The sequence below is a fragment of the Myxocyprinus asiaticus genome, chromosome 11 (genome assembly GCF_019703515.2).
Source record: "Myxocyprinus asiaticus isolate MX2 ecotype Aquarium Trade chromosome 11, UBuf_Myxa_2, whole genome shotgun sequence".
Lineage (NCBI taxonomy): Eukaryota > Metazoa > Chordata > Actinopteri > Cypriniformes > Catostomidae > Myxocyprinus > Myxocyprinus asiaticus.
This window is the reverse complement of record NC_059354.1, coordinates 22,337,844-22,363,532: the sequence shown is the minus strand read 5'-3', so window position 1 is coordinate 22,363,532 and position 25,689 is coordinate 22,337,844. Positions and strand designations below refer to the sequence as shown.

The 25,689-nt window shown below is 39.5% G+C and overlaps 2 protein-coding genes across 6 annotated transcripts in view; both read left to right on the top strand.

Moving 5' to 3' along the window:
- LOC127448102 (M-phase phosphoprotein 8-like) overlaps window positions 1-5,826 on the top strand; it is a 28,916-nt gene extending 23,090 nt beyond the window's left edge. For both annotated transcript variants that reach the window (XM_051710397.1, XM_051710396.1), the window contains exons 7-14: window positions 685-773; window positions 1,261-1,401; window positions 1,564-1,650; window positions 1,758-1,912; window positions 2,565-2,722; window positions 2,832-2,956; window positions 3,073-3,156; window positions 4,407-5,826. In XM_051710397.1, coding sequence (XP_051566357.1) covers window positions 685-773; window positions 1,261-1,401; window positions 1,564-1,650; window positions 1,758-1,912; window positions 2,565-2,722; window positions 2,832-2,956; window positions 3,073-3,156; window positions 4,407-4,448 — 881 coding nt within the window. In that variant the 3' untranslated portion in view covers window positions 4,449-5,826. The remainder of the gene's footprint in view (window positions 1-684; window positions 774-1,260; window positions 1,402-1,563; window positions 1,651-1,757; window positions 1,913-2,564; window positions 2,723-2,831; window positions 2,957-3,072; window positions 3,157-4,406) is intronic.
- Window positions 5,827-9,522: 3,696 nt separating this feature from the next.
- Window positions 9,523-25,689, top strand: part of LOC127448212 (zinc finger MYM-type protein 2-like) — a 32,356-nt gene continuing 16,189 nt past the window's right edge. The window contains exons 1-15 of one of the 4 annotated variants that reach the window (XM_051710580.1): window positions 9,523-9,600; window positions 12,062-12,902; window positions 14,186-14,474; window positions 14,648-14,813; window positions 16,353-16,565; window positions 17,173-17,320; window positions 17,673-17,788; window positions 18,285-18,407; window positions 18,507-18,657; window positions 18,908-19,080; window positions 21,256-21,421; window positions 21,531-21,562; window positions 21,703-21,832; window positions 21,932-22,059; window positions 24,160-24,322. In XM_051710580.1, coding sequence (XP_051566540.1) covers window positions 12,077-12,902; window positions 14,186-14,474; window positions 14,648-14,813; window positions 16,353-16,565; window positions 17,173-17,320; window positions 17,673-17,788; window positions 18,285-18,407; window positions 18,507-18,657; window positions 18,908-19,080; window positions 21,256-21,421; window positions 21,531-21,562; window positions 21,703-21,832; window positions 21,932-22,059; window positions 24,160-24,322 — 2,824 coding nt within the window. In that variant the 5' untranslated portion in view covers window positions 9,523-9,600; window positions 12,062-12,076. Of the gene's footprint in view, window positions 9,601-10,352; window positions 10,786-12,061; window positions 12,903-14,185; window positions 14,475-14,647; window positions 14,814-16,352; window positions 16,566-17,172; window positions 17,321-17,672; window positions 17,789-18,284; window positions 18,408-18,506; window positions 18,658-18,907; window positions 19,081-21,255; window positions 21,422-21,530; window positions 21,563-21,702; window positions 21,833-21,931; window positions 22,060-24,159; window positions 24,323-25,689 lie in introns of those variants that run through there. The other 3 variants (XM_051710582.1, XM_051710581.1, XM_051710578.1) reach the window with 3 other exon arrangements.

Here is a 25,689-nt window from a genome sequence, read left to right as displayed (position 1 = left end):
GCACTGTTATGTTGCACTATTGTATGTTTTGTATGTCATACGTGGTACTACGATCAAGAAACCATCATATTTGCTTAAATTTATCCTGTATACCTGACTTTTAGTATAAAGAGAAGATCGTTGAAATTATTTGAAAGAAATGCCCTGCCTATGTTCACTGTAGTTTTCGTTCGACCACAATCACGTTCCCACTTAGCCAGATGGGATTCATTAGATAAATGTTTTTTGTTTTGTTTTTTGTAGTTTGTGTAGGAGTCGGTGTTGTTCTGGGAGCCGGATGTTTGCTGGATTCCATCTCTAAGATAACGTTACCTAGTGTTGCAGTTTGTTGTCGCTGTTGAATAGCGGAAGAGAAGCTACTGTCTGAGGCAAGGCTCTCGGGAGCGCGCATAAATGTCACATCCTTTGGATTTTCCCGGCAAAACCGACCTGCTCCCTTTGCATGAAAATCAGTCTACAGGCTTTAATAGGCAACCTAGGAAGTCTGGGAAGGGCTCATTTTTTAAGTTGTGTTACAAGCCGTTCACACATTGACCAAAAAAAGGCTAATATACATGAAAATTGTTACATATTGCACCTTTTAGTAAAATGATCCATTTATTAAAACATTCTTTTTTTTATTTTTTTTTATTTTTTTTATACAATTTTCCTGTCCTCTTCTCGCCATTTTTATCTCACTTTCAGCTGAGCTGCGAGAAGCAGTGAAAAATGGGAATTACCTGGCGGTGAAGCGTGCACTTAGTTCTAAAGAGGACTACAATCTGGACCAGGAGGTATGTTCCATATTGTTTTCTCTGTCTGTGTCTGCATCTCTCCCGAATTTAATACCCCAGAGAAACTGGGTCATGTTGCAGTTGTTTCATCCCTGAGTTAAACATAATTACTCATTGAGCAGAGAAATTCTTTCTAAGTCAAATGTTCTGTTTCTTTCTCTTGCTGTACTTGTCTTTGCTCTTATTGGGGAGAAGGAAATAGCTGCAGGCGTTGCTCCAAAAAGTGGTGGAAGCTCCAAACCGTCATTAAAGATATAGGGAGCCCCTTACCTAACCCCTTCTCTAACCTTAACCATGATCCCCTTTTGGAGTTGGCGCAACCCCATTTTGTAGTAACCATGCCCCTTTAGTAGTAACTCCGCCCTCTTTTGGAGATTCCGCCACCATTTGTAGGTCTTGGGCCTGCAGCTACTGTATACCTACTTGTAATTGGGAGGATGGCATGTGAACGTCTTTGAATGTTTTGTGCATGTGCTGGCACCTGCAGGACTCTAGTGGAATGTCTTTAACGCTGCTGGCTGCTGCAGGAGGTCAGGATGACATCCTCAGGCTGCTTATTAAGAAAGGAGTGAAGGTCAACGCCAGGCAGAAGAACGGCACCACTGCCCTGATGCATGCTGCAGACAAGGTACTGAACAACATAACACTCTTATCCAGGAACTCCCATCGTAGCTGTTTTACCTCACAGTTTTCATTTCCACAACTTATATAAGAGTATTAGCAGATTAATATAGGATTACAATATTTGTCTTGATATAGTAAACATTAATTTTCATCCTGTTTGATGCAGAACTTTTTGACAACAGTAGCCGTTCTTCTGGAGGCCGGAGCTTCTGTAAATGCCCAAACTCTGGGTGGAGAGACAGCTCTCATGAAGGTGAGAACATTAGAGATTTGAAGATTGTTGTTTAAAGATTTATTTTGATCTTTTTTTTTCTTATTGTAATGAATATTTATATTGAGCCCTGTATTGTTCTTTCTAAGGCTTGTAAGAGGGGCAATGCAGAGGTTGTGCGCCTCCTGCTGGAATATGGGGCTGACTGCAACATACTGTCTAAACACAAGAACACTGCCTTGTATTATGCCAAAGTTAGCAACAACTTGATGGTGTATGATCTCATCAAAGACCACATGCAAACGTGAGTGCATCATTGCATCAGTCAACATCCAGAATTTTTTTTTTTTTTAAATACAAATAAAAAAAAGAAAGACAGGATAAGTATATTACTTAAAGGATAATGTACATTCAGCCAGTTGTTATAGCAAAATAAACCCCGAAAGTGTGATCAGATTTATTTTGCGATAACAACCTGCTGACTATACATTATCCCGCTTATTACATGGCTACTAAATAAATAAATAAATACATGGACATAAAATATTGATATGTGTTGAAATTATTTGAGAAGAAATAAATCCCTGAATAGCTTAAATCCACCTCCAGTTTGTATTAGAGTTCTGTTGGTGTTTATTTTGTGAAAATGATTGTCTGACTGCTCATTATCCAGCCTATTACTACTTGCCAAATAAACAAATAATTTGATATGAAACAATGATTTGAGTTGAAATTATTTTATTAGCTTACTTGTAGAGATCATGCAGTGCTCCGAGAAACAGGAAAGACGGCTCGCAATACCCGGATGAGCGGTCTGATACGTGGATGTGCGGTTGTTACTTCGAAATATCAGACCACTAGATGCCGCTATTGACCAAACAGAATAGAGTATTCCATAGAGCCGTGTAATAATATGAAAGTAAGATGCATTTTGATATTGAAAATATCTCTCTCAGGTTATCAACTGTGGCAGAGGAGACAATCAGAGCTTACTTTGAAACACGACTGGCCCTGCTGGAACCTGTGTTTCCTCTGGCCTGCCACAGACTGTGTGAGGGACCAGACTTTTCACTAGAGTTCAACTACAAACCCCCTCAGCACACACCCGGAGAAGGTGAGATACTTGCTTGCATACATGCATTTCAGCTGCAGTTTTTATCAATGATAACTTAATGGTTTTCCTTGGTTAATGTAATTTGTAATTTTTGTGTTTTCTGTCTCAGGATCTGGCATCCTGCTGTTTATCTTCCATGCAAACTTCCTTAATGAGATCACAGCTAGGCTATGCGGGCCCTGTAGTGTCCATGCTGTCGTCCTGAATGACAAGTTTCAGCTGCCCATCTTCTTGGTAAGACACTGATTTTGAAATGGACTTTTTCAAATGTTTGATTTCTTTGAACAGTTGATTGTTTGCATGTACAATAACTGCAGCTTTTCACACTCTGTGTGCTGCTCCCCCTGCAGGACAGCCATTTCATCTACTCTTTCAGTCCTGTTCAAGGAGCCAACAAACTGTTCATCCGTCTGGCAGAGTCCCCTACAGCTAAGGTAAGAAGCAGGACTATCACACAATGCTTAAATGCGATGTTGTAGATCAAGGCTTTTCAAACTGGGATCCGTAGACCCATAGCGTCCCCTTGTGAAAAGTTTAGGAGAAAATACATTACAAAATGTATTTCAGGGGCTATAAAGTTAGCTTTAAATTAATTATAAGATAAATGAAATATGTCTAATAAGTTAATTTTGTTTTCTTTCCTTAACCTTCCTATTGTCTTAGGGTCATTTTTGACCCGGGACAGGTAAAGAATACATTATAAATACTGCATAGTTTTTGGCACAGGAAACAAAAGTTGTGAATTTGTCAAGACCATAAAAACAAATAAAAAATAATTTATTTTTGTATACAATTGTTTAAGAGAAATAACAATTTCACAAATTGTTCCTTCTATTGTCTTAACGGGTCAATCCTGATCTGTATGGAAAGAACCAGTTTCGACCTTTCATCTTAGGACTTTCCGGATGTTATACAGGTTCAAATTGTTTTTTGTACATCTTTTAATCAAATTTGACCTAAACATATTTCAAATTTTCTCAAATTCAGCCCCTAGCCCAATACTGTTTTCTAGCTTCCCCACCTGTTTCACTGGGTACTGCATCTTTCCCACAAATTGCATACTTTCCTCTAAACCAGGGTTGTGCACACATGCACATGTCAACACAAACACACACAGAGTATTTTTGACAGTTTTGAACAGGCTATATGTAGTAAAATACGTTTACTATCATGATTATTTATAAAGCCCTGGCAATGTGAAAAGAACATTGGATGTTATTTTCTACGAAAACATTAGATGGCAGAAACATTTGTTACAGCACCTTCCTAAACCCCTGTAACACTACAACAAATTGTTTGAAATTAGTGGGAAGGAATGGATTTATTGCAATGGACATGCAAAATTTGTCCATTTTGACTGCATGAAAAGGCAGTAGAGATTCATTTGTGAAATAGGTATATCCTGAAAACTAAAATTGTAATTCTAAAATGTACACTGTTGTTTTTTCACAAGCAGAATGAATCAGAAATTGTTGTAATATAGTTAAGATATTATAAAATGCCAAAAGTGATTAAAATAAATTTATCTCCCACCTTTATTGTTTAAGTGATGCACTAATGCAAATATAAATATTTGGGCTTGACCCTGTTCTGATCTGCAAAATAATAGCAATTTGTAGCTGAGCAAGCTTGACCATAATTAAAACTTCTTTACCAGGAAACATTTTTTTCTTTATTTCCACAGGTTAAACTCCTCATTTGTGCATATAGAGTCCAGCTACAATGATGCTACAATGATGATGTCCTCCTTCCAAGTTGAAGGTTACTGCAGAAGCTCCACCTCTCCAAGAACTGAGACTTTTCCTACACGTGTAAACCAATAGTAACATGACACATGCCGAGCAGAAGACAGTTTAAGTTTAGAAACGGTTTTGTTTTACTATGCGAAAAGATAAGACTGAGAGACTCTAGTATTAACAAGTCTGTAACAACAAATGCCAGTGTGACTTTAAATACATGCTTGGTTAAGCGTTGCAAGTGTTTTAATGAGTTGCTGGAGGTTCTCTGATTTTGTCCAACATGTTTTGGAGTAAAACTGCATCACTTGTGAGGTCAGCATGAAATGTGGCAAATTGGGCCTGTACCTAAGGGTCATTTGTAAATATTGTTTGTAAAGTGTTCCTTTTATTTTATTTTATTTTTTTATTTTAAATAGAATAATTTATCACTCCAGATTCACATACTGTTCTGTTTTATGTTTTGTACATTTAACCCGGGCAAACACTTGTCTGGTGTGCTTTTGTCTGTGTTGCTTGTGCAGAGTGATAGAGTAAGTGTGAGACTTTGACTGAGTGAGTGAATGAAAGAATGAACAGTTCTTGCTCCCCACCTGTTGCTTTGTGCTTGTAGGACCATGACAAGACTGGACCTAAGTGTGACTTTGATTACCAGATAGGTACGCTCTAAACATGCAATTTTCCATATTTTTTCAGAGAATGTTATTATTTTTTTAGAAAGCAGATAGTAATGGAGTGAATCCTAAATTTGACAAAGTAAAGCCATTACCATAGTAGGAATGTATGATTATATGGGTTCTGGACTGTTTTAAGGGCTAGTGTGTGTTTGTATTGAGAGGTGGAGCCACACAGCTTGAAGCCATCCAACTAGGGGCTGATCTATGGAGCATGTTTCTTAAATGCTGATTTTGGATGAGAAAGGATCCTGACTTTTTATCATCCTTGTTGTACCATTTGTATTGTTGGTTCATGTTGCAGGTTGTACATCAGCTCAGTATAGTTTCTTTTAGCAGATTTCACATTACAGAGATCAGTTATGGCATAACCATTCAATATCATAACATAAGCACATAAGCTCAGGTCACATTGATCACACAGGTCACATGAGTGTAGTTTTCATAAACTACATAAAATCATTTATGACTGAACTAAGAGTGAGATTTGGGCTCATCAAGAGTGGGCTCATCCTGTTCTCTCTGGATAGACCATGCTTTGAACCATGGTGAAGAGTTATTTTATTCTTCTGTTTTTCATGGCCTACCTCTCTTTGTCCCTTCATTGTACTATTAATGAATGAGAGAATGATTGCTCATTGATTCACGTCCTCTTTGGACTACAGTAAATAAACTACATATATTTCCTAACAATCAAAAATTTTTGTCTTCTCTCTTTAATTGTAAATATATGAGGACTTTAACATATCCATTTTATTAGAAATAAACAGCTTTTCTGGTGCAGAATATAGAATTTCACCCCACATTCAAGTCAAGTAATTTTTATTTGTATAGCGCCTTTAATTATAGACATATTTTCAAAGTGGCTTGACAGAAAATCACGTTGTAATGTTTTAAAGTCCTCATTGAACAGCTTTGTTGAAAAAAAGCTTCTTTGGAAAAACATGCTTTAATATTTTTGTCTTAAGCCCACAGTAAACAAGCCATAAGATGGTAGGATATTGGATATTAGTTAATGGAGGGAAAACTCTATAAGCTGTTTAGTTATTGTGAGAAAGTAGGCTTAGCTGGGGAAGCCAGTTCCCCTCTGGAAACATTCAGAATGTAGACAGTATTTCAGAATTAATGCATGATTTGTTCATCTGGGAAAGATGGCTCTTACGAAATACACTAGAGATGGTAATTCAGTTATAGAAAAAAAGTTTCTTTATCTTTAGTTGAGCTGCAGGTGTGAATAAGCCTGAAACTGCTCTTGAAATATAGTGTATATAGTTTACCTTGTAGACTTTTTATCAAAAGCATCTTTTTTTAACTAACCGTGAGATACTTTCTCTTGGCAATTGTTACATATCATTAAGGTGCACAACATAAGACAAACCGGTAATCCATGTATAACCAGCAAAGAACCTTTTAATCTTAAAAATATTAATGTGTGATGATTACCATTGGCTGTAAGTTGTGTTTGAAGAAAAGGACTTAAATATTGATCTGTTTCTCGCACACCTATCATATCGCTTTGACAAAAGCCACTGGAGTCATATGGATTACTATTATGCTGCCTTTATGTGTTTTTTGGTGCTCCAAAATGTTGGTACCCACTCACTTGCATTGTATGAACCTACAGAGCTGAAATATTCTTCTAAAAATCTTTGTGCTCTGAAAAAGAAAGTCATACACACCTAGGATGGCATGAGGGTGAGTAAATGATGAGATTTTCATTTTTGGGTGAACAACAGTGTTCCTTTAAACACTACAGTATTACATTTTGCTATGGCCACATGGGTATATATTACCATGTTATTGGCCTAGAAGAAAATAAAGTGCTTAAAACTGGGTCTAAATCACAGTCAGAGAGTAGTGGTGACTAACTGCCTACATCTCAAGACAAAGACAACAGGATGGACAAACAAAATGGGCTTGGTTGGCTTTAGCAGCAATGCAGAAAACACCAAACTGTTCTTTGGAAGAAAGAATGTGAAGTGGGCTTTAACTGCTGATGTTCATCATCTGTAAGCATTCTGTGCAAACTTTAACATTTAAATAAAATTCCACACATTTCTGACCAAATAAGCAACAGCAATACCTTGGTTTCTCATCTATGATACGAAAACACAAAAGCATGAGCTGGACTAAGAGATGAAGTTAGTTCTGGCATGGCGTTAGTTTTGTTTGCGTCATACAAACTTGTGTAACTCCCTATTACATGTGAAATTACAACTTCTTCTTTGGATTTATTGCTGGTTGGCAAAGCAGTTTAGGCGCATTTCTGCCACCTACTGGGATGGAGTGTAAGGTATTGATGAAGAAGGAAATAAAGAGATGGAAAAGAGAAGGGGGAAAAAGAAGAAAAAACACCTATCTGAAATCTAAATGTTTAATCTGAATATCATATTATTTCCCAAGGACTTGATGTTATATTCTTTTAATCAGACCTGTTGTCTTTAGGTAATCTAATAATATAATACAGCCTTAGTCACATTTGAATTGTTATTCAATAAGTTCTGTAATGTTAAACTATTTATCCCTTGGATATGGCTTTAACATCTCTGAGCTGAGATCTTTCTCTTTTTTTTTCTCCCCCTTTTTCCCCCAATTTGGAATGCCCAATTCCCAGTGCGCTCTAAGTCCTCATGGAGGCGTAGTGACTCGCCTCAATCCGGGTGGCGGAGGACGAATCTCAGTTGCCTCCGTGTCTGAGACCGTCAATCCGCGTATCTTATCACGTGGCTTGTTGAGTGCGTTACCATGGAGACATAGCGCGTGTGGAGGCTTCACAATATTCTCCGCAGCATCCACGCACAACTCACCACATGCTCCACCGAGAGCGAACCACATTATAGCGACCACAAGGAGGTTACACCATGTGACTCTACCCTCCCTAGCAACCAGGCCAATTTGGTCGCTTAGGAGACCTGGCTGGAGGCACTCAGCACACGCTGGATTCAAACTTGTGACTCCAGGGGTAAGCTGAGACCTTTCTTTGTAATAACCTATGCATTCTAATAGAACATGTTCAACAGTTTCCGGTAATCCACAATTATTGCACAGTCCATTGTTATGCTTTCCTATATTAAATAGTGAATGGTTCAATGCAGTGTGTCCTATATAGAGTCATGAAATTACTGTGTCATCCCTTCTTCTGCCACAAACTACTCTCTCATTTCCTACCTCATTTTTAATTCCATATAGATGTCTTCCCTTTCTCTCCTGGGTCCACATTTCTTTCCACCTCCTTTTTTGAAATTACAACTGAAATAATCTCTTTGTTTTGTCAAAATAAAAGTCTACTCAAATCTGAATTGATTTTTCTGCATAACTCGGACAGTATAGTGTCGCAATTAGAGCACACAGGTAAATCTGCTTTAGATACTGTGGTCATGTATAGACTGAAATTCAGGAATAGAGATAATTATCGTCTGTGTTATGTGGCACAGCGTATTTTAATGGTTCACCACAATCTCAATCCATATTTCTCTTTCATTGAAACCACAAGTGTGCTTTTGGTTAGTGTTGTGAATGTTGTGCTCTTTGGGATATTTTGAATCGGGTCCCCTCTATTTATACACCCTTTAAACAAGTTAATCTATCAAAAGAGGTAGACAGGACACCCTTTTCATTAAACAACTAGATGCTTTGAAAGTTACTTTAAATTATATGGCTCGTGCATGAAATTATTACAGAAAGCGTTCCTAAAATTTAACTTTGACCCTTATGCAATGCAGTTCTGTCGCCATATTTTAGCACCTTTCAGTGGCTGTGCTGCCTCGTGCATACCTCTCATTCACTTGGTTATTTCAATGCAGACTGTTGACAGGGTTGTGTAAACAGCAACGCTTCGGCATATATAACTAGAGCTATTGACTTTGACTTGTACTGCTTGATTGAAGTGTGCAAGCAACTAAAGCTCAATCTAGGAAGAATAAGGGAAAAGTTACAGTTCACTGAACCGATAAAATTCAGTAGCATTCAACAACTCTAAAGTAGAAAACAAATATTTTCACTTTGCTGTATTTTGTCGTTATTGTTGCTGATAACGTAAAACATGAACAGCCATTATTTGTCAAAGCGTTAACATACATGTATCTAAAGTATTATAGTTGAATTCGGTATAGTTTTGTTTAATCAAACCAGGTTTTAAGCTAAAAGCTGATTGGACCACATCTTGCATGACCTCATCGGACGGTCATATAGTTCTATAATTCAAACTTCATCAAGAACATGACGAAAGATATCTGAAATGTTACGTTACAACCTTCTGATCACAAACAACCGGTCTAAAAAATTGCATAGTTTAATTGTTGCTTAAGTAGTGTGCGCGCGCACTACACACCACGTGCGTAGCGAAGAGCTTGCTGCTGGCAGTATCCTCCTCCCACGCGCTTGGAACGTCATAACGTTTTCACGCATGCGCGACAGGATTTATGTCAAGGCACAAAAGTGGCGCTCTATCGTCTCCAGCTCTACTCCGGTAAGAATTTCTGTGGCGTTTTGATGTTGAACTGTGCTTAATTGGCCAAAGTTTTCACAACTATGTCTGCAGCGGAGCTCGAGCCGAGGAAATCGTTGGGGTCACCTGTTTTAGTGCATGGGGGTAATTTAACGAAGGGAGAGGCATGCAATTTTACCCCGCCTGAGATTTTCCCTCTCTCCGCCGTGGCAGGGTGCTGTTGCATATGCTCTCGCGCATTGTTTCGCTCGCGCTCTCTCTAATGGCGGACATGAGGCAGTGCTACACTCTGACTGAAGGGGGCAAAATTATTTCTCAGTTAGCAAATATTAATTGTTTTGATACTAATTAGAAGTTGTATGTTTATTTTTACGCGTCCTTAGTTAAACAGATAAGCTTGGAATATTTTTTTTAAATATTTGTGGCTGTAGACGTTACAGTTGATGTTTCTTTACTGTGCAGCGCCCCCGCAGGTCACCACTTGTATTGCCTTTTGATTGCCTAAGGTAAACGCGCTGGGGTAACTTCAATTAAACGTTCACTCAAGTGTAATAGCAGCAAGAAAACTTCTTTCTCATAGTAATCTGAAATGGGACCATTAGCAGAGCTGAAAATAGATATGTGTCTGCCACAAACAGAGCTAGAAGTGTGTTCAGTGTCTGAGAGCAAGAGTCGAAATTGTTAGCAATGTGGTGTATATTATTCAAATGTGTTGCCCTTAGTTTAGATAACTGTTTAGCATATAATTGGAGTCAAATTTAGCTTCCCTCCAATTTTGATGCGAGGGATTACTCGTGAAAGAATAACTTCTGACCATTTTTTTTCACTACAATAACAATGGCGCAGTCTCGGAGGCTCTCCTCCCTCCAGTTCGCCGCTAATCCAATGGCTGCATGCGCCAGAGAGGCCAGGGGTGGGAACAGGATCGACACATGGGCCGGGGGCATTGCGCGAAAACCGCTAAGCATTTCTCACGCAGAGAAGCAGTTAGCCTAGATTGTGATGGTCATGCGTAGTAACTTTGCGCACCCGGTGGCCCTTGAATTTCCCAAATATAATTAAAGTCTATGAACGAGAGCTTGTTGACGTCGTCACCCGGTTACCTTGACAGCGCAAGGATCGTGGTCGGGTGTTGGTGCGTGCGTGGAAACGGAGGGTCCAGAGTCAAGGGCACGGCCCAGGGGTCCCCGGTACGGGCGAATAATGGTAGGAGTCTCCCCAGAATGACTTCATCACACTCTTAATTGAACACAGTTGATGCGCGAGGATTGAGAATCAAAGCTTCGTAGGGCCATGCAACGACGATGCATTTTAGTGACCCATTGAAATAAACATTTGAGTTGTCGTGAACGTATCCATTAGCTCAGAATGCAGATTTGGCAAGCGCATATGCATGTGATTATATCACGTCTCTGTGGTGGATCAGTCTGTGGCCCCAGCAACACTGCTTATAGTTTTCTCTCTGTCTCCAGCATCCTGATCATGACGTTAGCTTGCAAGGAAAGCCCAAAGATTCAAATTCTGGGCAGTATTTCTTGTATGTACTGTTTGGTACCAACTCCTCGTTAGGAGTCTTTTTTGGTGTTGCATCCGTTCAGTGTCATAGCTGAAAATGGGTTGATATACACAACTCTCATAGCTCTGCATTGCAGTCCAGAGGAATTGAAGTTGAACCAAAAGTCTTTGCATTTGGATGAGATCTGTGTCTGCTATGACAATCATTTATTGTAAGTTTGTATTCCTCCAGATTGTGTGTGCTCATGGTTGAGAGACTGAGCTCGGATGCAGTGTACATTTCTGTCATCACTCTTTTTCTGGAGGGACCAAAAGATGGTGTTGTGATTTGATTCATTTTGCACCAGATAGACTAGCAATTTCTTTATACAATGTAAACGTAATTTGTACATGTGCATTGATTTAATTTGGATGGACTACGCAGTTAGATGGTGTTTGTTGAGCTCTGCACCACCAAGAGCCTAAATGGGTCACATATTGATGAGGCCTTGTCCGGTTTCATCTCTGCAATAAGAATCGCTGTTCATTTATCTGGCCTTTTGCTTGAGCAAGGGATGTTGGTTGTTTAGTGATGATAGTTTCATGCATAGCTGGTTGGTGAGAATTTTTATTTCTTTGTTCATGCATGGAATGACGTCAATTGTATGTCTTTGTAATTTGATCTTGAGGTAATCCCTTGATAATTTCTTAACCACATTGAAGAGTCTCTCTCTTCAAGGATTTCTTAATGGGCTCATAATTAGCATGTGAGACAGCGTAAAGTCATCAGGAGACAGAATACAAATTTGCTGGTTGTAGCAAAATGGGTTGGATTGTTCACCAAATTAGCACATTTCTGAAATGTCAGCAGGGATTTGAAAAGTATTAGGCCTATTTACCAACATGGTAATATATATATTTAATGCTCAGTTATGTGGCTTTTGGCTTCCTGAGGTAATTGTCCCTCTCATTATGTTTTTGGCTACAGGTGGTTGCCTAAGCAATGGATGGAGATTTGGAAGCCAGGGCAGATGTTGAGGAGGCAGGTAAAGTCACAGGGGAGGAGGAGGAGGGTCAAATGGAAACCACACCCAAAACTGAACAGAGTCCATCTGCAGAAGAGCAGGTGACAGCACCAGACGGCATACCCAAAGCCTCGGAAGACAATGATGACGATGTAGTATTAGTTGAAGAGCCTCCTGCTCACTCTCAAGGGAGAGTACAGACCGCCAGCCCCTCCGAATCTCACACACCTGCAGAAACCCTCACTGCTGCCAAAGACTGTAAAGAGCCGGCTACAACGGCAACTGCTGCCTCTAAGCCTCCCAGTCCTCCCTCCTCTGCAGCTGCCACCTCAGCCGTAACTACGACATCCAAAAGCCAGAGTGAGCCAATCGTCATAGATGATGAGGAGGATTCAGGTGCCGTCTCTTCCTCCTTGCTGCCCCCTGAGGCCGAGGGTGCATTGAGCAGCACAGAACCTGACTCTGAAATCAAGATCGCTAGCGTTACCACATTGGGAGCAGACTCTTCAGCAGTTGCCATGGCAACGTCAACAGGAACGCCACTGTACGCTCAGGAGGATATAAACCTCATGATTACAAATGTCACGTCGCTAAAGGGCGATGGTGGGGTGCCAGCTTCTGGGTTGGAGAATTCAGAGGGAGCTGAGAATGGATTGCTGATCAGTAGTGCATTCAGCCTGAATCCAGAGGCCCAGCAGAACCAGGGTGCAGCCAGCAGACCTTCACCAACGTTCAACCCAGGACGCGTTAATGCTGCCAGCCAGCCTGTGCAGAATGGAGAAACAGGGACTCACCAGAGATCTGGTAATACATCCACACACCGTTGCTGTGTCATCCTCTTCACGAAGCACATTCTGAAGGCACAGATTTGCTTTTACTTGTTTTAATAATACCATACTAATGAGACAATAACTAGGCACACACAGAATCTGTGCCTTCAGAACTCTGCAAAAAGATAAATTTCCATAGAACTGGAATAACTGTCATTTATAGTTCTAAACATCCCCCTTGCGTGTTTATGAAGTATCTTGGCTAATTTGATCATGCTTTCTGCCACCAATAGGAGTATAGTGCTCTCAGCTCAGTTGAGCACTATTCGGCAGAATTCCCCTCCAAATCAGTGCAAAAAATGTGGGAAAAGTTCCACACATTCTGTGTTGGCCAAGCAATATCAAATTTTTACTATGCTATAACTTAATCTTCAATCATTGAGTTTTTGTAGCTGCCTTAAAGGAATGTTCTGGGTTCGATACAAGTTAAGTTCAGTCGACAGCATTTGTGGCATAACATTGATTACCACAAAAAATAATTTTGACTTGTCCATCCTTTAAAAAATAAAGCAAAAATCGAGGTTACAGTGAGGCACTTACAATGGAAGTTAATGGGGCCAATAAAAGCGAATGTGGCCAATTTTGGGGGAATTTAAAGGCAGAAATCTCAGGCTTATCATTTTACAAAAGCACTTACATTAATTCTTCTGTTAAAACTCATGCATTATTTGAGCTTAAAGTTGTTTAAATTGTAATTTGTACAGTCATTTTAGGGTTTGTTGACATCGTCATGCATCAAATTTGTAAAATTGTCTATAACTTTACACAGAAAAGGTTAGTAAGTGATTTTATCACACTAACATCATTTTAACACAAATATTGTTTACATCTTGTGGCTGTAATTTTGAAACTGTGTGTATTTTAACATTCAAAAATTGGCCTCCATTCACTTCCATTGTAAGTGCCTCACTGGAACACAGATTTGTGCTTTTTTTTTTTTTAAGAAAAGGAGGGACGAGTCAAAATTAATTTTTGTGGTAATCAATATTATGCCACAAATGCTGTCGATTGAGCTTAAATTGTATTGAACCCAGAACATCATAAGCCTTGTTTATACTTCTGCCTGGTACCACGGCACATCCTGTGCACACAGCTCTCTGCGGCCCAAGGCATTTATACTTTATGCTATGACGTCACTATGTGTGCGCAAACTCTCACAGACAAACAGCTGCGTTAAGTATAAACCAGGCTTTAAGCAGAGCTCTATTATCCGTCAAACATGCAGTGCACAGATTTATGAATAATTTTCCCCCTCAGATTCATGGATCTCCCAGTCGGCCTCTTTTCCACGTAACCAGAAGCAGCCTGGAGTGGACTCTCCATCTCCTGCAGCACCTCTCCCCAAACCGCCCTGCCAGTCCTCCTCAGGATCCCAGCAGCCCCAACGCACTATGAAAGTCACATGCGCCAACTGTAAGAAACCTTTGAAGAAAGGCCAGACTGCTTACCAGCGCAAGGGCTCGTCCCACCTGTTTTGCTCAACTTCCTGCCTATCTGCCTTCTCCCACAAGCCCACTCCCAAGAAGAGCTGCACCATGTGCAAGAAGTACGAGTATTTTAAATGTGTTAGAGAGAGTTGAATTGTATCTGGAAGTCATGAACACTTAACCTCTCTTGATTTAGCTCATGTTCAGGTTTTTATAGAAGTACAGTGAATGATACTCTAAATGTAAAAGAGAAACAAACAACATTGTCTTTTGTGCTTTTTCCCCAAATCAGAGACATTACAAATATGAAAGGAGGCACCATTGTGGCCCAGGTAGACTCCAGTGAATCATTTCATGAGTTCTGTAGCACTGGCTGCCTGGCAGCTTATGAAAACAAACAGAATCCTCAGAAGAACCAACTCAAAACTAAGTGCACTGTCTGTGGAAAGCTCACTGAGGTGAGAGAAGTTGCATTCTACTATACCTTTGGATTTAATTGGTCATAGTCAGAATGAGATTGTGAAGAATTCTCAGTAGATTTAACATTACTATGTTGGAATAGAGGGCTGTATGTGTTACATAACAACATGCACATGCAGACATTGGCATATGTTTGTACAGAATTCAGATACATAAGTTGTACTTGACACATGACAAAGGACATTAGACACCTTCACTGAAAAACCCTTTTCAATTATTCTCTATTAACCTGAACAAACAAAAGAAAGGTAGCCCTGACTAATCACCTTAATTGATCATTAACATTATATAATGCTTAGCAGATCTGTAGTTTTTGAACATTCAAATATGAATATACATGAAAATATATTAATCATGATATAACTTTGTAAAAATGCTGTTAAGCATTATATAACGTATGGAACCATTATGCAATGGTTGTAAATATTATTAATCAGTGTTGTAATCTGTTTACAATATTATGTTCTATGAGGTGCACATGAACTACCTTACATTTTTATTAGATATGTCTGTATGCTGTATTTTGAAGGTGAAGGATTTGCTTATGAATATTTAATTATCTTATGTGGCATTCGCCCTGTAGACTTAACTAATGAAAGCAGAATTGATGATAGCTGAAAGGCAGACATTATGAAGCAGGTGGTAATAAATGGTGTATTAACGAATCCTACTAAACTACTACTAGTAATCTGTTATTCTGTGAATATTAATTAAGCTGCACGACTGGATGCTTCCAAAAGGTTACCAAGCAACGTCTGCATGACTCAATTAATATTCATGCACTATAACTTAATTTTGCATCATGTTACAAAGTAGCAAACTTCTGCTTGCTTTCTCTGTTGACTTAGATCCAAAAGCTCAAAGTAGCCAAGCTACGCAGTAAGCAAGCGACGTAGTGCAGTAGAACTAGTTCACTCCCATTATAATCAGCAAAGCTGTTACACACTGCAAGGTTGACACAACGTGCATTAGGGTTTTTTTATTCTGTTGGTTATATATGTATAAGTTTGAGTTTTGAACGGGGATCAGATGATGCTCACATCGATGCAGCCAAATAATTTTCCAAATTCACATTCTGTAATTTTCACTTGCAAATGCTTGCACTGCAGAGCCCTGGGATTGAATAAGGAAATGAGGAAAGATGGTCAAGATCAGCTCATGTGTGTATTACAGTCTGTAAAATGAGTTCTTCAGTTTACAACTAGATGGAAAATATAATAATTTTCACCCACATTTTCTTTGGTGGCCAGTGTACAATATAATTTTCACGCATTATCACCATTGTAATATATGTATCCAAGCCTTCAGCCATGTAGCCATGGTTAATGTCCTTGACAGTATTTGTGGTGTATCCATGGCAATCACCTTGAAAATAGAATAAGAGACTGTTAAACCAATTTTGTAGCCAATCTTTGATCATCTATAATATGATAATTTCTAACTGTTCGACGATCATAATATAAAATGCATCCTATTATGTGTTCTTTTTTTACAACGCCCAATCCCCAACTTTCCAGATTCGTCATGAAGTGAGCTTTAAGAACGTAACCCACAAGATCTGCAGTGATGCGTGCTTTAACCGTTACCGTATGGCTAATGGGCTTGTCATGAACTGCTGCGAACAGTGTGGGAACTACCTGCCCAGTCGTGCCACAGCAAACCACTTTTTACTCATCGATGGTCAGCAAAAACGCTTTTGCTGTCAAAACTGCATCAGGGATTATAAACAGGTCAGTTATTTTGTTTTAATTGCTTGAAAGGTTTTCGGTGATAGGATATACTCCCTAAAAAAATAACTGCCTCTATATTAAGAGAAAAATGCTCAGATAAACTCAGTATTAAAGAGAGACTTTTAAAATTACATAAAATTACATTTGTCATTATTTTCCCACATGCACAACCTGTATTACTTTCTTTTCTTCTGTGAAACAAAAGGAGATGTTAGGCAGACTGTTAGCCTCAGTCACCATTCACTTTCATTTTCCATACAATGAATGTGTATAGTGAGTCTGTAAGTCCCTAACATTCTGCCTCGCATCTCCTTCTGTGTTCCACAGAAGAAAGTCATGTTTGGAACAACATGAGGGTGAGCTATTTTTGTGTGATCTATTCCCTTAATTCTGAGAGTCATACTTTTAGCTGTCTGACATTCCAAATAGGAAACCACTACAAAGTGAAGCTTCACATTATACAGAGCTGTCATGCTCTGCCTGTCCTATTTGTAGGTTTGCCCTGAGTAGCACATGAATACACAGCAATGTGTTTAAATGGTAAGATATGTGCCCAGTAGTTTTGATCATGTTTTTATTGAGTCTCTGAATTATTGTCTTCCCACAGACTCATGGGAAGTTGGTGCAGTGTGTTGGTTGTAAGGTGATGTGCAGATCTTTTGATGCCACTCAGTGTATTGGGTCAAATGGAGCCATGGAAACTTACTGCTCTACAGCTTGTATGACCAAGAGCAAATTTGCAACTGCTGCACAGAGTGAGTAGATAATGATAACCTAGAGCTGATGCTGCCACTCTTACTGCATGGGTGCAAAATGGCCTACAATTTGTGTTGTTTTATTACTCAAGGTTTGATGCGGTTTTCATAACTTCTGTTGTTTATGCAGATATTGTCTTTTTTTGTACTGGAACATATACGTCGCATATTGTTTTACCACATTTAACTTGTATTGTTTATTCACATGCTCAACAGCCCATCTGATTGCTACTTTTAAGATGTGTACCCAAAAAGGAACTATTTATGGTTTCAAACACTGAGTCAGAGATTTGAGGTTTAGAAGGAATAAGTATAAATGTAAACTCATGTTTGTCCTTATTTGTTTTTGTAGATGCTGAGCCCGTATGTCACTTCTGTAAGAGAAATGCATTACCTCAATATCAGGCAACTCTACCTGAAGGGAAGGTTTTGAGCTTCTGCAGTTCACAATGTGTCACTAAGTTCCAGGTACTGTAGATTAACCCTTGTTTTTATACATATATGCATGCATCTGGTAAAGGTGATGTGTATAATTTTTTGCAACATTAAAACACATTTCTCTTATCCCAGTTAAATATGCAGAGATAATTACAAGTAAGCCATTTGTAGGATGATTAATTCATAGTAAAACATTGTGGCTTTTTCATGATTGTTGTTTGCTTGAGCATCCTGACATAACAATATTGACTCAACTAATGTCGTGAGTTTGGGCTGGGACTATCAGTTTGCATGACCAGTGGTAGATAGGGAGAGTGTGAGCTTTTAAAAAAAAAATTCTGTTTGGTGTTGCAAGTGGCACAGAAATGACATACTTCACCTTTCAATATCAGCAAAGAACTGAAGTTATTACATGCTTCAGTAAATACAAGTTATTTCCAAGTCTTAAGAACGGAATGGTAATGTTCTATTAGTGTTTTTTTTGTTGTTGTTGTTTTTTTTTCACCCAACTTTTGCTTTTGTTCAGAATGCTACGATCCAAACATCAGCCAACGGGCAGCCTCCTGCTTCAGCTTCTGAAAGTATTCAGCTGAAATGTAACTACTGCCGTGGTTCCTTCAGCCTGAAGCCAGAGATTCTGGAGTGGGAGGTGAGAGACACGTTTCTAGAAATCCCAGTGTTTCTAAAGATGTGAACCTTTAAGATCTTTAGTGCTGTAAGAATGAGTTGTGATCTCTGTTCTCTTCAGGATAGAGTATATCAGTTCTGCAGTAAGGCCTGTTGTGAGGACTACAAGAAGCTCCATTGCATAGTGACGTTCTGTGAGTTCTGTCAGGAGGAGAAGACTCTTCATGAGACTGTGAAGTTCTCTGGGGTGAAGAGACCCTTCTGTAGTGAAGGTCATTATTCTGTCTCTCAGTCTGTCTGTATTGACCAGCACATTGTCCTGTGATTAAATCTATTGCTGTTCACATCATGATGTGTTGTGATTATATCTTTATGGTATGAGGATGATAATTGTGACATATTGAATCATTGACATTTTATTTTAATAGATAAATGTATTACATTATTTATGACAATGGTATGGTGTATTTCGGGTGCTTGTGTTTTAGCTGTTTGTGTGTCACCCTCACATTTCCTCTGCAGGTTGCAAGTTACTGTTCAAGCAGGATTTCGCCAGACGTCTGGGGCTGAAGTGTGTCACTTGCAACCATTGCACCCAGATGTGTAAGAAATCTGTAACCAAACAGATAGACGGAGTCAGCAGGGACTTCTGCAGCGAAACATGTTCTAAGAAGTTTCATGACTGGTACTACAAGGTACGGTGATCTTCCTGCCGGATTCATTTGTCTCACTCAGAATAAAATGAGAGCAAATGTTTCAAATCAAAAATTGTTCTGAGTAGAATTTAGCAAAGTGAAATATTTTCAAAAGGATTTACAAAATATTCTGTGTAATGTGTAAATAAGCTGCGCTATTGAAACCATCTACTAGAGGTTGGTGGTAAGATTCTGATGAAGAACTAAATGGGGAAGTGCAAAAACCTGAGTGAGCACATGTACAGGTGCATCTCAATAAATTAGAATGTCGTGGAAAAGTTCATTTATTTCAGTAATTCAACTCAAATTGTGAAACTCGTGTATTAAATAAATTCAATGCACACAGACTGAAGTAGTTTAAGTCTTTGGTTCTTTTAATTGTGATGATTTTGGCTCACATTTAACAAAAACCCACCAATTCACTATCTCAGAAAATTAGAATATGGTGACATCCAATCAGCTAATCAACTCAAAACACCTGCAAAGGTTTCCTGAGCCTTCAAAATGGTCTCTCAGTTTGGTTCACTAGGCTACACAATCATGGGGAAGACTGCTGATCTGACAGTTGTCCAGAAGACAATCATTGACACCCTTCACAAGGAGGGTAAGCCACAAACATTCATTGCCAAAGAAGCTGGCTGTTCACAGAGTGCTGTATCCAAGCATGTTAACAGAAAGTTGAGTGTGGAAGAAAAAGATGCACAACCAACCGAGAGAACCGCAGCCTTATGAGGATTGTCAAGCAAAATCGATTCAAGAATTTGGGTGAACTTCACAAGGAATGGACTGAGGCTGGGGTCAAGGCATCAAGAGCCACCACGCACAGACGTGTCAAGGAATTTGGCTACAGTATTCCTCTTGTTAAGCCACTCCTGAACCACAGACAACGTCAAAGGCATCTTACCTGGGCTAAGGAGAAGAAGAACTGGACTGTTGCCCAGTGTTCCAAAGTCCTCTTTTCAGATGAGAGCAAGTTTTGTATTTCATTTGGAAACCAAGGTCCTAGAGTCTGGAGGAAGGGTGGAGAAGCTCATAGCCCAAGTTGCTTGAAGTCCAGTGTTAAGTTTCCACAGTCTGTGATGATTTGGGGTGCAATGTCATCTGCTGGTGTTGGTCCATTGTGTTCTTTGAAAACCAAAGTCACTGCACTCGTTTACCAATAAATTTTGGAGCACTTCATGCTTCCTTCTGCTGACCAGCTTTTTAAAGATGCTGATTTCATTTTCCAGCAGGATTTGGCACCTGCCCACACTGCCAAAAGCACCAAAAGTTGGTTAAATGACCATGGTGTTGGTGTGCTTGACTGGCCAGCAAACTCACCAGACCTGAACCCCATAGAGAATCTATGGGGTATTGTCAAGAGGAAAATGAGAAACAAGAGACCAAAAAATGCAGATGAGCTGAAGGCCACTGTCAAAGAAACCTGGGCTTCCATACCACCTCAGCAGTGCCACAAACTGATCACCTCCATGCCACGCCGAATTGAGGCAGTAATTAAAGCAAAAGGAGCCCCTACCAAGTATTGAGTACATATACAGTAAATGAACATACTTTCCAGAAGGCCAACAATTCACTAAAAATGTTTTTTTTATTGGTCTTATGATGTATTCTAATTTTTTGAGATAGTGTATTGGTGGGTTTTTGTTAAATGTGAGCCAAAATCATCACAATTAAAAGAACCAAAGACTTAAACTACTTCAGTCTGTGTGCATTGAATTTATTTAATACACGAGTTTCACAATTCGAGTTGAATTACTGAAATAAATGAACTTTTCCACGACATTCTAATTTATTGAGATGCACCTGTATGTCACCTGGATGTCTGTGGAACTGGAAAGCATTGCATTCTATTACAAACATAATGTTTATAAACAAACATCTGATAAACATCTTAAAGATAGCTCATTTAAATGCATTCAGAATCGTAAATGTTGTGAAAACATCTGCTGAATGGTGTTCTATAATTTGACATGGTGAAAAATAGCTACTTCCAGATGAAAATGTCCACATTAAATCATGTTTGTCTGCTATCAAGGATGATGTTTTGGTGGGTGTGGGGAATCATTGTATCAGAGATCACTGTTTAAATTATTTTAAATATAATGTTGTAAATTATCTTGTTAAAAAACTCTGCACTAATTTCAAATACCTGTATTTCTCTGCTGTGTCCACTAGGCGGCACGCTGTGACTGCTGTAAGGTGCAGGGGAACCTGACAGAGTCTGTGCAGTGGCGTGCAGAGATGAAGCACTTCTGCGATCAGCAGTGTCTCCTTCGCTTCTACTGCCAACAGAATGAACCCAACATGGCCACACAGCGAGGCCCTGAAAACACAGCTTTCGGTAAAATCGTAAAACCTCACATCTGGATATATACAGTATGTGTCTGGTAACCGTACATGCTGAATCATACTACCACGTTTTAAAATGAAATCATGTGGTCCATTTGTAGGGCTTGGAGGACCAACCCAAGCATCTAAGATGGTGAGAGTGCAATCAATTTTGACTATGTGAATGATGTTGATTAGTCAGAGATAAGGAGCTAAAATTGCAGAAAAACCTTAACAGAATAAATTGTAGTTATTTCATTGTTCTTGAAGTGACTATTTCAATTGTTTACTCAGGGGCCTGTATCACATACTGGTGGAGGGATTCTAAAAGATGTGAAAAATAAAGCTGTGCTCTGTAAGCCCCTCACCATGACAAAGGCCACGTACTGTAAACCCCACATGCAGAGCAAACCACTGCAAACAGGTAAGCACTTTCCACCCTGTCACAATAAAGTTACAAATATACACCCTTTATAGAAAAGGTGTAGGCTGATGATGGGCTGCTTTCTCTGCATCTCCTCAGATGAGGCTGACCTGGAACGCACTGGAAAGGAGTATGTTCCTGTTCCAATCCCTGTTCCCGTTTACGTCCCAGTACCCATGAACCTCTATGCTCAGGTCACGCCCACACCTATTGCAATACCTGTACCGGTAAGAGATCCCTTAATTACCACTATCTCAAAATATAAAAAAGTAATCGCATAGGCTACGTTCACTCTGCAGGAGAATTCGGTTGTCAGTTTGTAGCTAAATACACTCCCAGTGTATCACTCACAGTTTGGTTATAAACAAGAGTATATAACTAGTGGTGAGATTCTATAACCGATTAACTGAACTTGGAATTTCAGTCAACTTATGCTGTGTAAATGGAAGAACAGTGGACGTAAACTGGACACTCTCATCTATATACACAGTTACATTTGTTATTCATGGCTATAGCGAGATTAGAAAGGGGACTGACTTCAGTTACTTGCTTATACAAACATTCAACCCTCTCCTGAGCTCCAGTGAACAGGACAGTGCGAGAAACTCACCTGTTTGTAAATATGGTTGTCAGTCCCAAACATTAGCTGTGTGAGTGTAGCCAATGTTTTTATTTGAAGCAGAATGTTTTTCTCTGGGAATTTTTTAAAAATTTTTTTTTTTTTTTTTTTTGGGGCTCCACTTCCAGATGAGTTTATGTACTGTTGCTCATTAGCCGCTTTTCCACTATCGGGCCAGTGTGACCCAGGGCCATAAACTGGTCAGCCAGGGCCTATAACTTCTGACCTTGAGCCACGAAATTCAAATCACTCTGCATTCCCACCATCGGACCAAAAGCCCTGCAATACGCCGCCCTGGTGCAAATGTCACGCACCCCGCCCATTTCACAAGCCAAACCAAATGCATGTTATCTAGTTATCTAGAATACCAAGTTTATATTTTATGTATACGTTAGCAAGCTAACAAAATAAGTTAACATTGACAACTCGCCCACTTTAATTGCCATGGTGTCCTGTGTAGTCTCTCCACTAACAGCGGGACGATGTCCCAGCACACCGTCCACGATCTCGAACCATGGAAATTTCTTCTTTTGGGCACCGCTTTGTCCATTGTGCATCTTAATGGATTTGTAATGTGTTCGCAATTTTTTTTCACCAAGATGCAGGTGCGTGATGTCATAAACATGTCGGCACCCAGAGAGATGTACAAAGTTGGTGATGAATGTTCAATTTTATTAAATTATATCGATCACTGAGTCAAAGTTCCTACATTACAAGATAATAAAGCTTGTTTAATAAATGCTTGCAGAGACAGGTGTACAAAACACGGTAAATTAAACTTTTTGATGATCGTACACCTGTAGTACAAATGCTAGTTTAGCAGCATTGTTTATCAGTTGGGTTGCTAGGAGACGTCTCTGGTGACAGTCAAACCCCTGTTAAGCTAACGGGAGCATTGCAGTTTTGGTTGTTTAAAAGTCATTTTCAGAGTATCTGGCAATAGAATTCCTTTATGGTCTGAGATCGGAGAATATCCCACATCCGTCTTGGAATATCCCATATCTGAATTGAATGGAATGCAGCATGAGTATCTCACTAAACTGCACCTGTGACATTGACCCGCCCTCAATCCCCAGTTGGCCTACTTTTCCCACCAAGGGTAATCGGTGGGCCAAAGGTCATTGGCCGTTGGACCCGAGGAGGCCCGATTAAGCCCCGAAAGTGACAGTGGGAACACAACTGGCCCTGGCATGCACTAGCCCAATAGAGGAAACGCAGCTATTGTATTCTGTTGCAGTTTACCATGCCATGCCAATACATAGTTTAATTTAGGTTATATATATATATATATATATATATGTGTGTGTGTGTGTGTGTATATATAATATATATATATCATTTTTAGAATGCAATGCCAGATGGATCCAGGTGGAAAAATTCAAGCTTGTCTTACAGGCCTCTGCTTGGTTTAAAAGTGCTCAATGATTATAACTTCACTGCTGTTCACATTCTGAAGCAGTTTTGTTGACCCTTCTGAGTTATGAGGGCACTTGTTGGCAGCCTATTTTTTTTAATCAGTTGTTTTGTAATGATTTTACTCTTTCCAAATGAAAGCCACTTTAACTAAAGAAACTGTGATTAACATGGTAAAATAGAAATAGAACTTAAAGTCTAAAAAGTTGCTGACCCCTTTCATACAGTGAAGACTGCATGCCTTAACAAATAGAGATGTCTCTCACTGCTCTGTGCCTCATCCTGGTGTATTCAGGTGCCTGTGCCAGTGTTTCTGCCCACCACACTGCAGAACGCTGAGCAGATTGTGAAGGCTATCAATGAGCTCAAGACCGAAGTCCCCTCTGACCCTCTGGAAGCTGATCTGGCAGCCATAGCTGAAGTGATTGCAAGAGACGAGGATGAGAAACCAGACTGCGGTAAGAACCTGTTGGGAACCATCCACTTGAAGCATACTGAAGTAGGGCTGCTTGTATCACCGTGACAACCGCCCCACAGCAGTGGTAAAGTGCCACCGGCGGTTATGCGCGTGACTTACATAACTTACCTAAAAGACCTTACGAAAACTTGGGGGAAAAAATGGAAATAATGTCATTTAATGAGTATAATAAAGTATAAGATCTTTAGTAACTGTTTTGGAGTATTTATCAATTTTCCGTGTTTTAGAGATTTCTTGATTTTGCGTATTGTTCTGGTAACGGTGTGTCCACAAGATATGCATTTAGCGCACAACTCAAGACAAACAATACTCCCTCTACAAGTTCAGCTGTTCAAGCTTTGTTGTGCATTCACTTCATTGCAGATGTAAGTTGTAATGACATGGTTCGTACAAGGTGCTTAAAGTGCTTGAAGTACTTTAATTTGGCTTTTTTAATTTAAGACCTTGAAAACCTTAAAAATATATTTTTTTTACTAAGAGGTGCATAAAAAGTGCTTGAATTGTAAGGAACTTCATTTACATTACAGAAATAATTAAATAACTTGAATGTTACAGAAAGACGTACCCCCACTGCTACTACCAAACACCATATGCCCCTTCTCCCGCTTTTCGCTCTCACAGACACTGTTTACGTCAAGTATCAAAGAGAATAAAGAATTTATTTGATGAATATGTTATTGCATTCCTCTTTGTGTGTGTTATTCAGAACCGGGTCCAAAGAAATACCGGAGGAATTTCATCACTTTTGTTGCCGTTAACGGTTCTCAAACAGCCATTCTCCCGCTGGTGCGGACGGAACACACATGGGGGAATTCACTAAGGATGAATTGCGCATGGTTAAATGCACTATTTATTAGCACGCACTCTCTGTGCTGGTTTAGCTCCCCATTCACTAAAGGAATTATGCAGATCAAGCAACAGCGCAAACGGGCCCACAAAATCTATGCTAAACAAACTGCACACATTCTGATCTTGCAGGCCGATTCTGAGCGCTATTCAGCAGAGGACACAGTTGACCACCTTGATATGACACACTCTGCCGGGACTGAACAACATTAATCCACTGTTGTGATCCAGACACACACATCATCTCTTTAACGTGTAGAGAGTGTGCTCAACTGCACCGCACATCTAAATACATGACATGTTATAATGCTCTTCTGCTAAAATAATCGATAATAGATGTACACAAACATCTAATTTAATTTGGTTTACTGCCTTGTTTTATTTGGTGGTAATAGCGTGAATTTTTGTGAATGAAGCGCAATTCACAATGAGCCTAATTCACATATAAAGGAGGTGTGTTTGCGCAGAAAGGAATGACAGTGACTTAATTTAAATATTGAA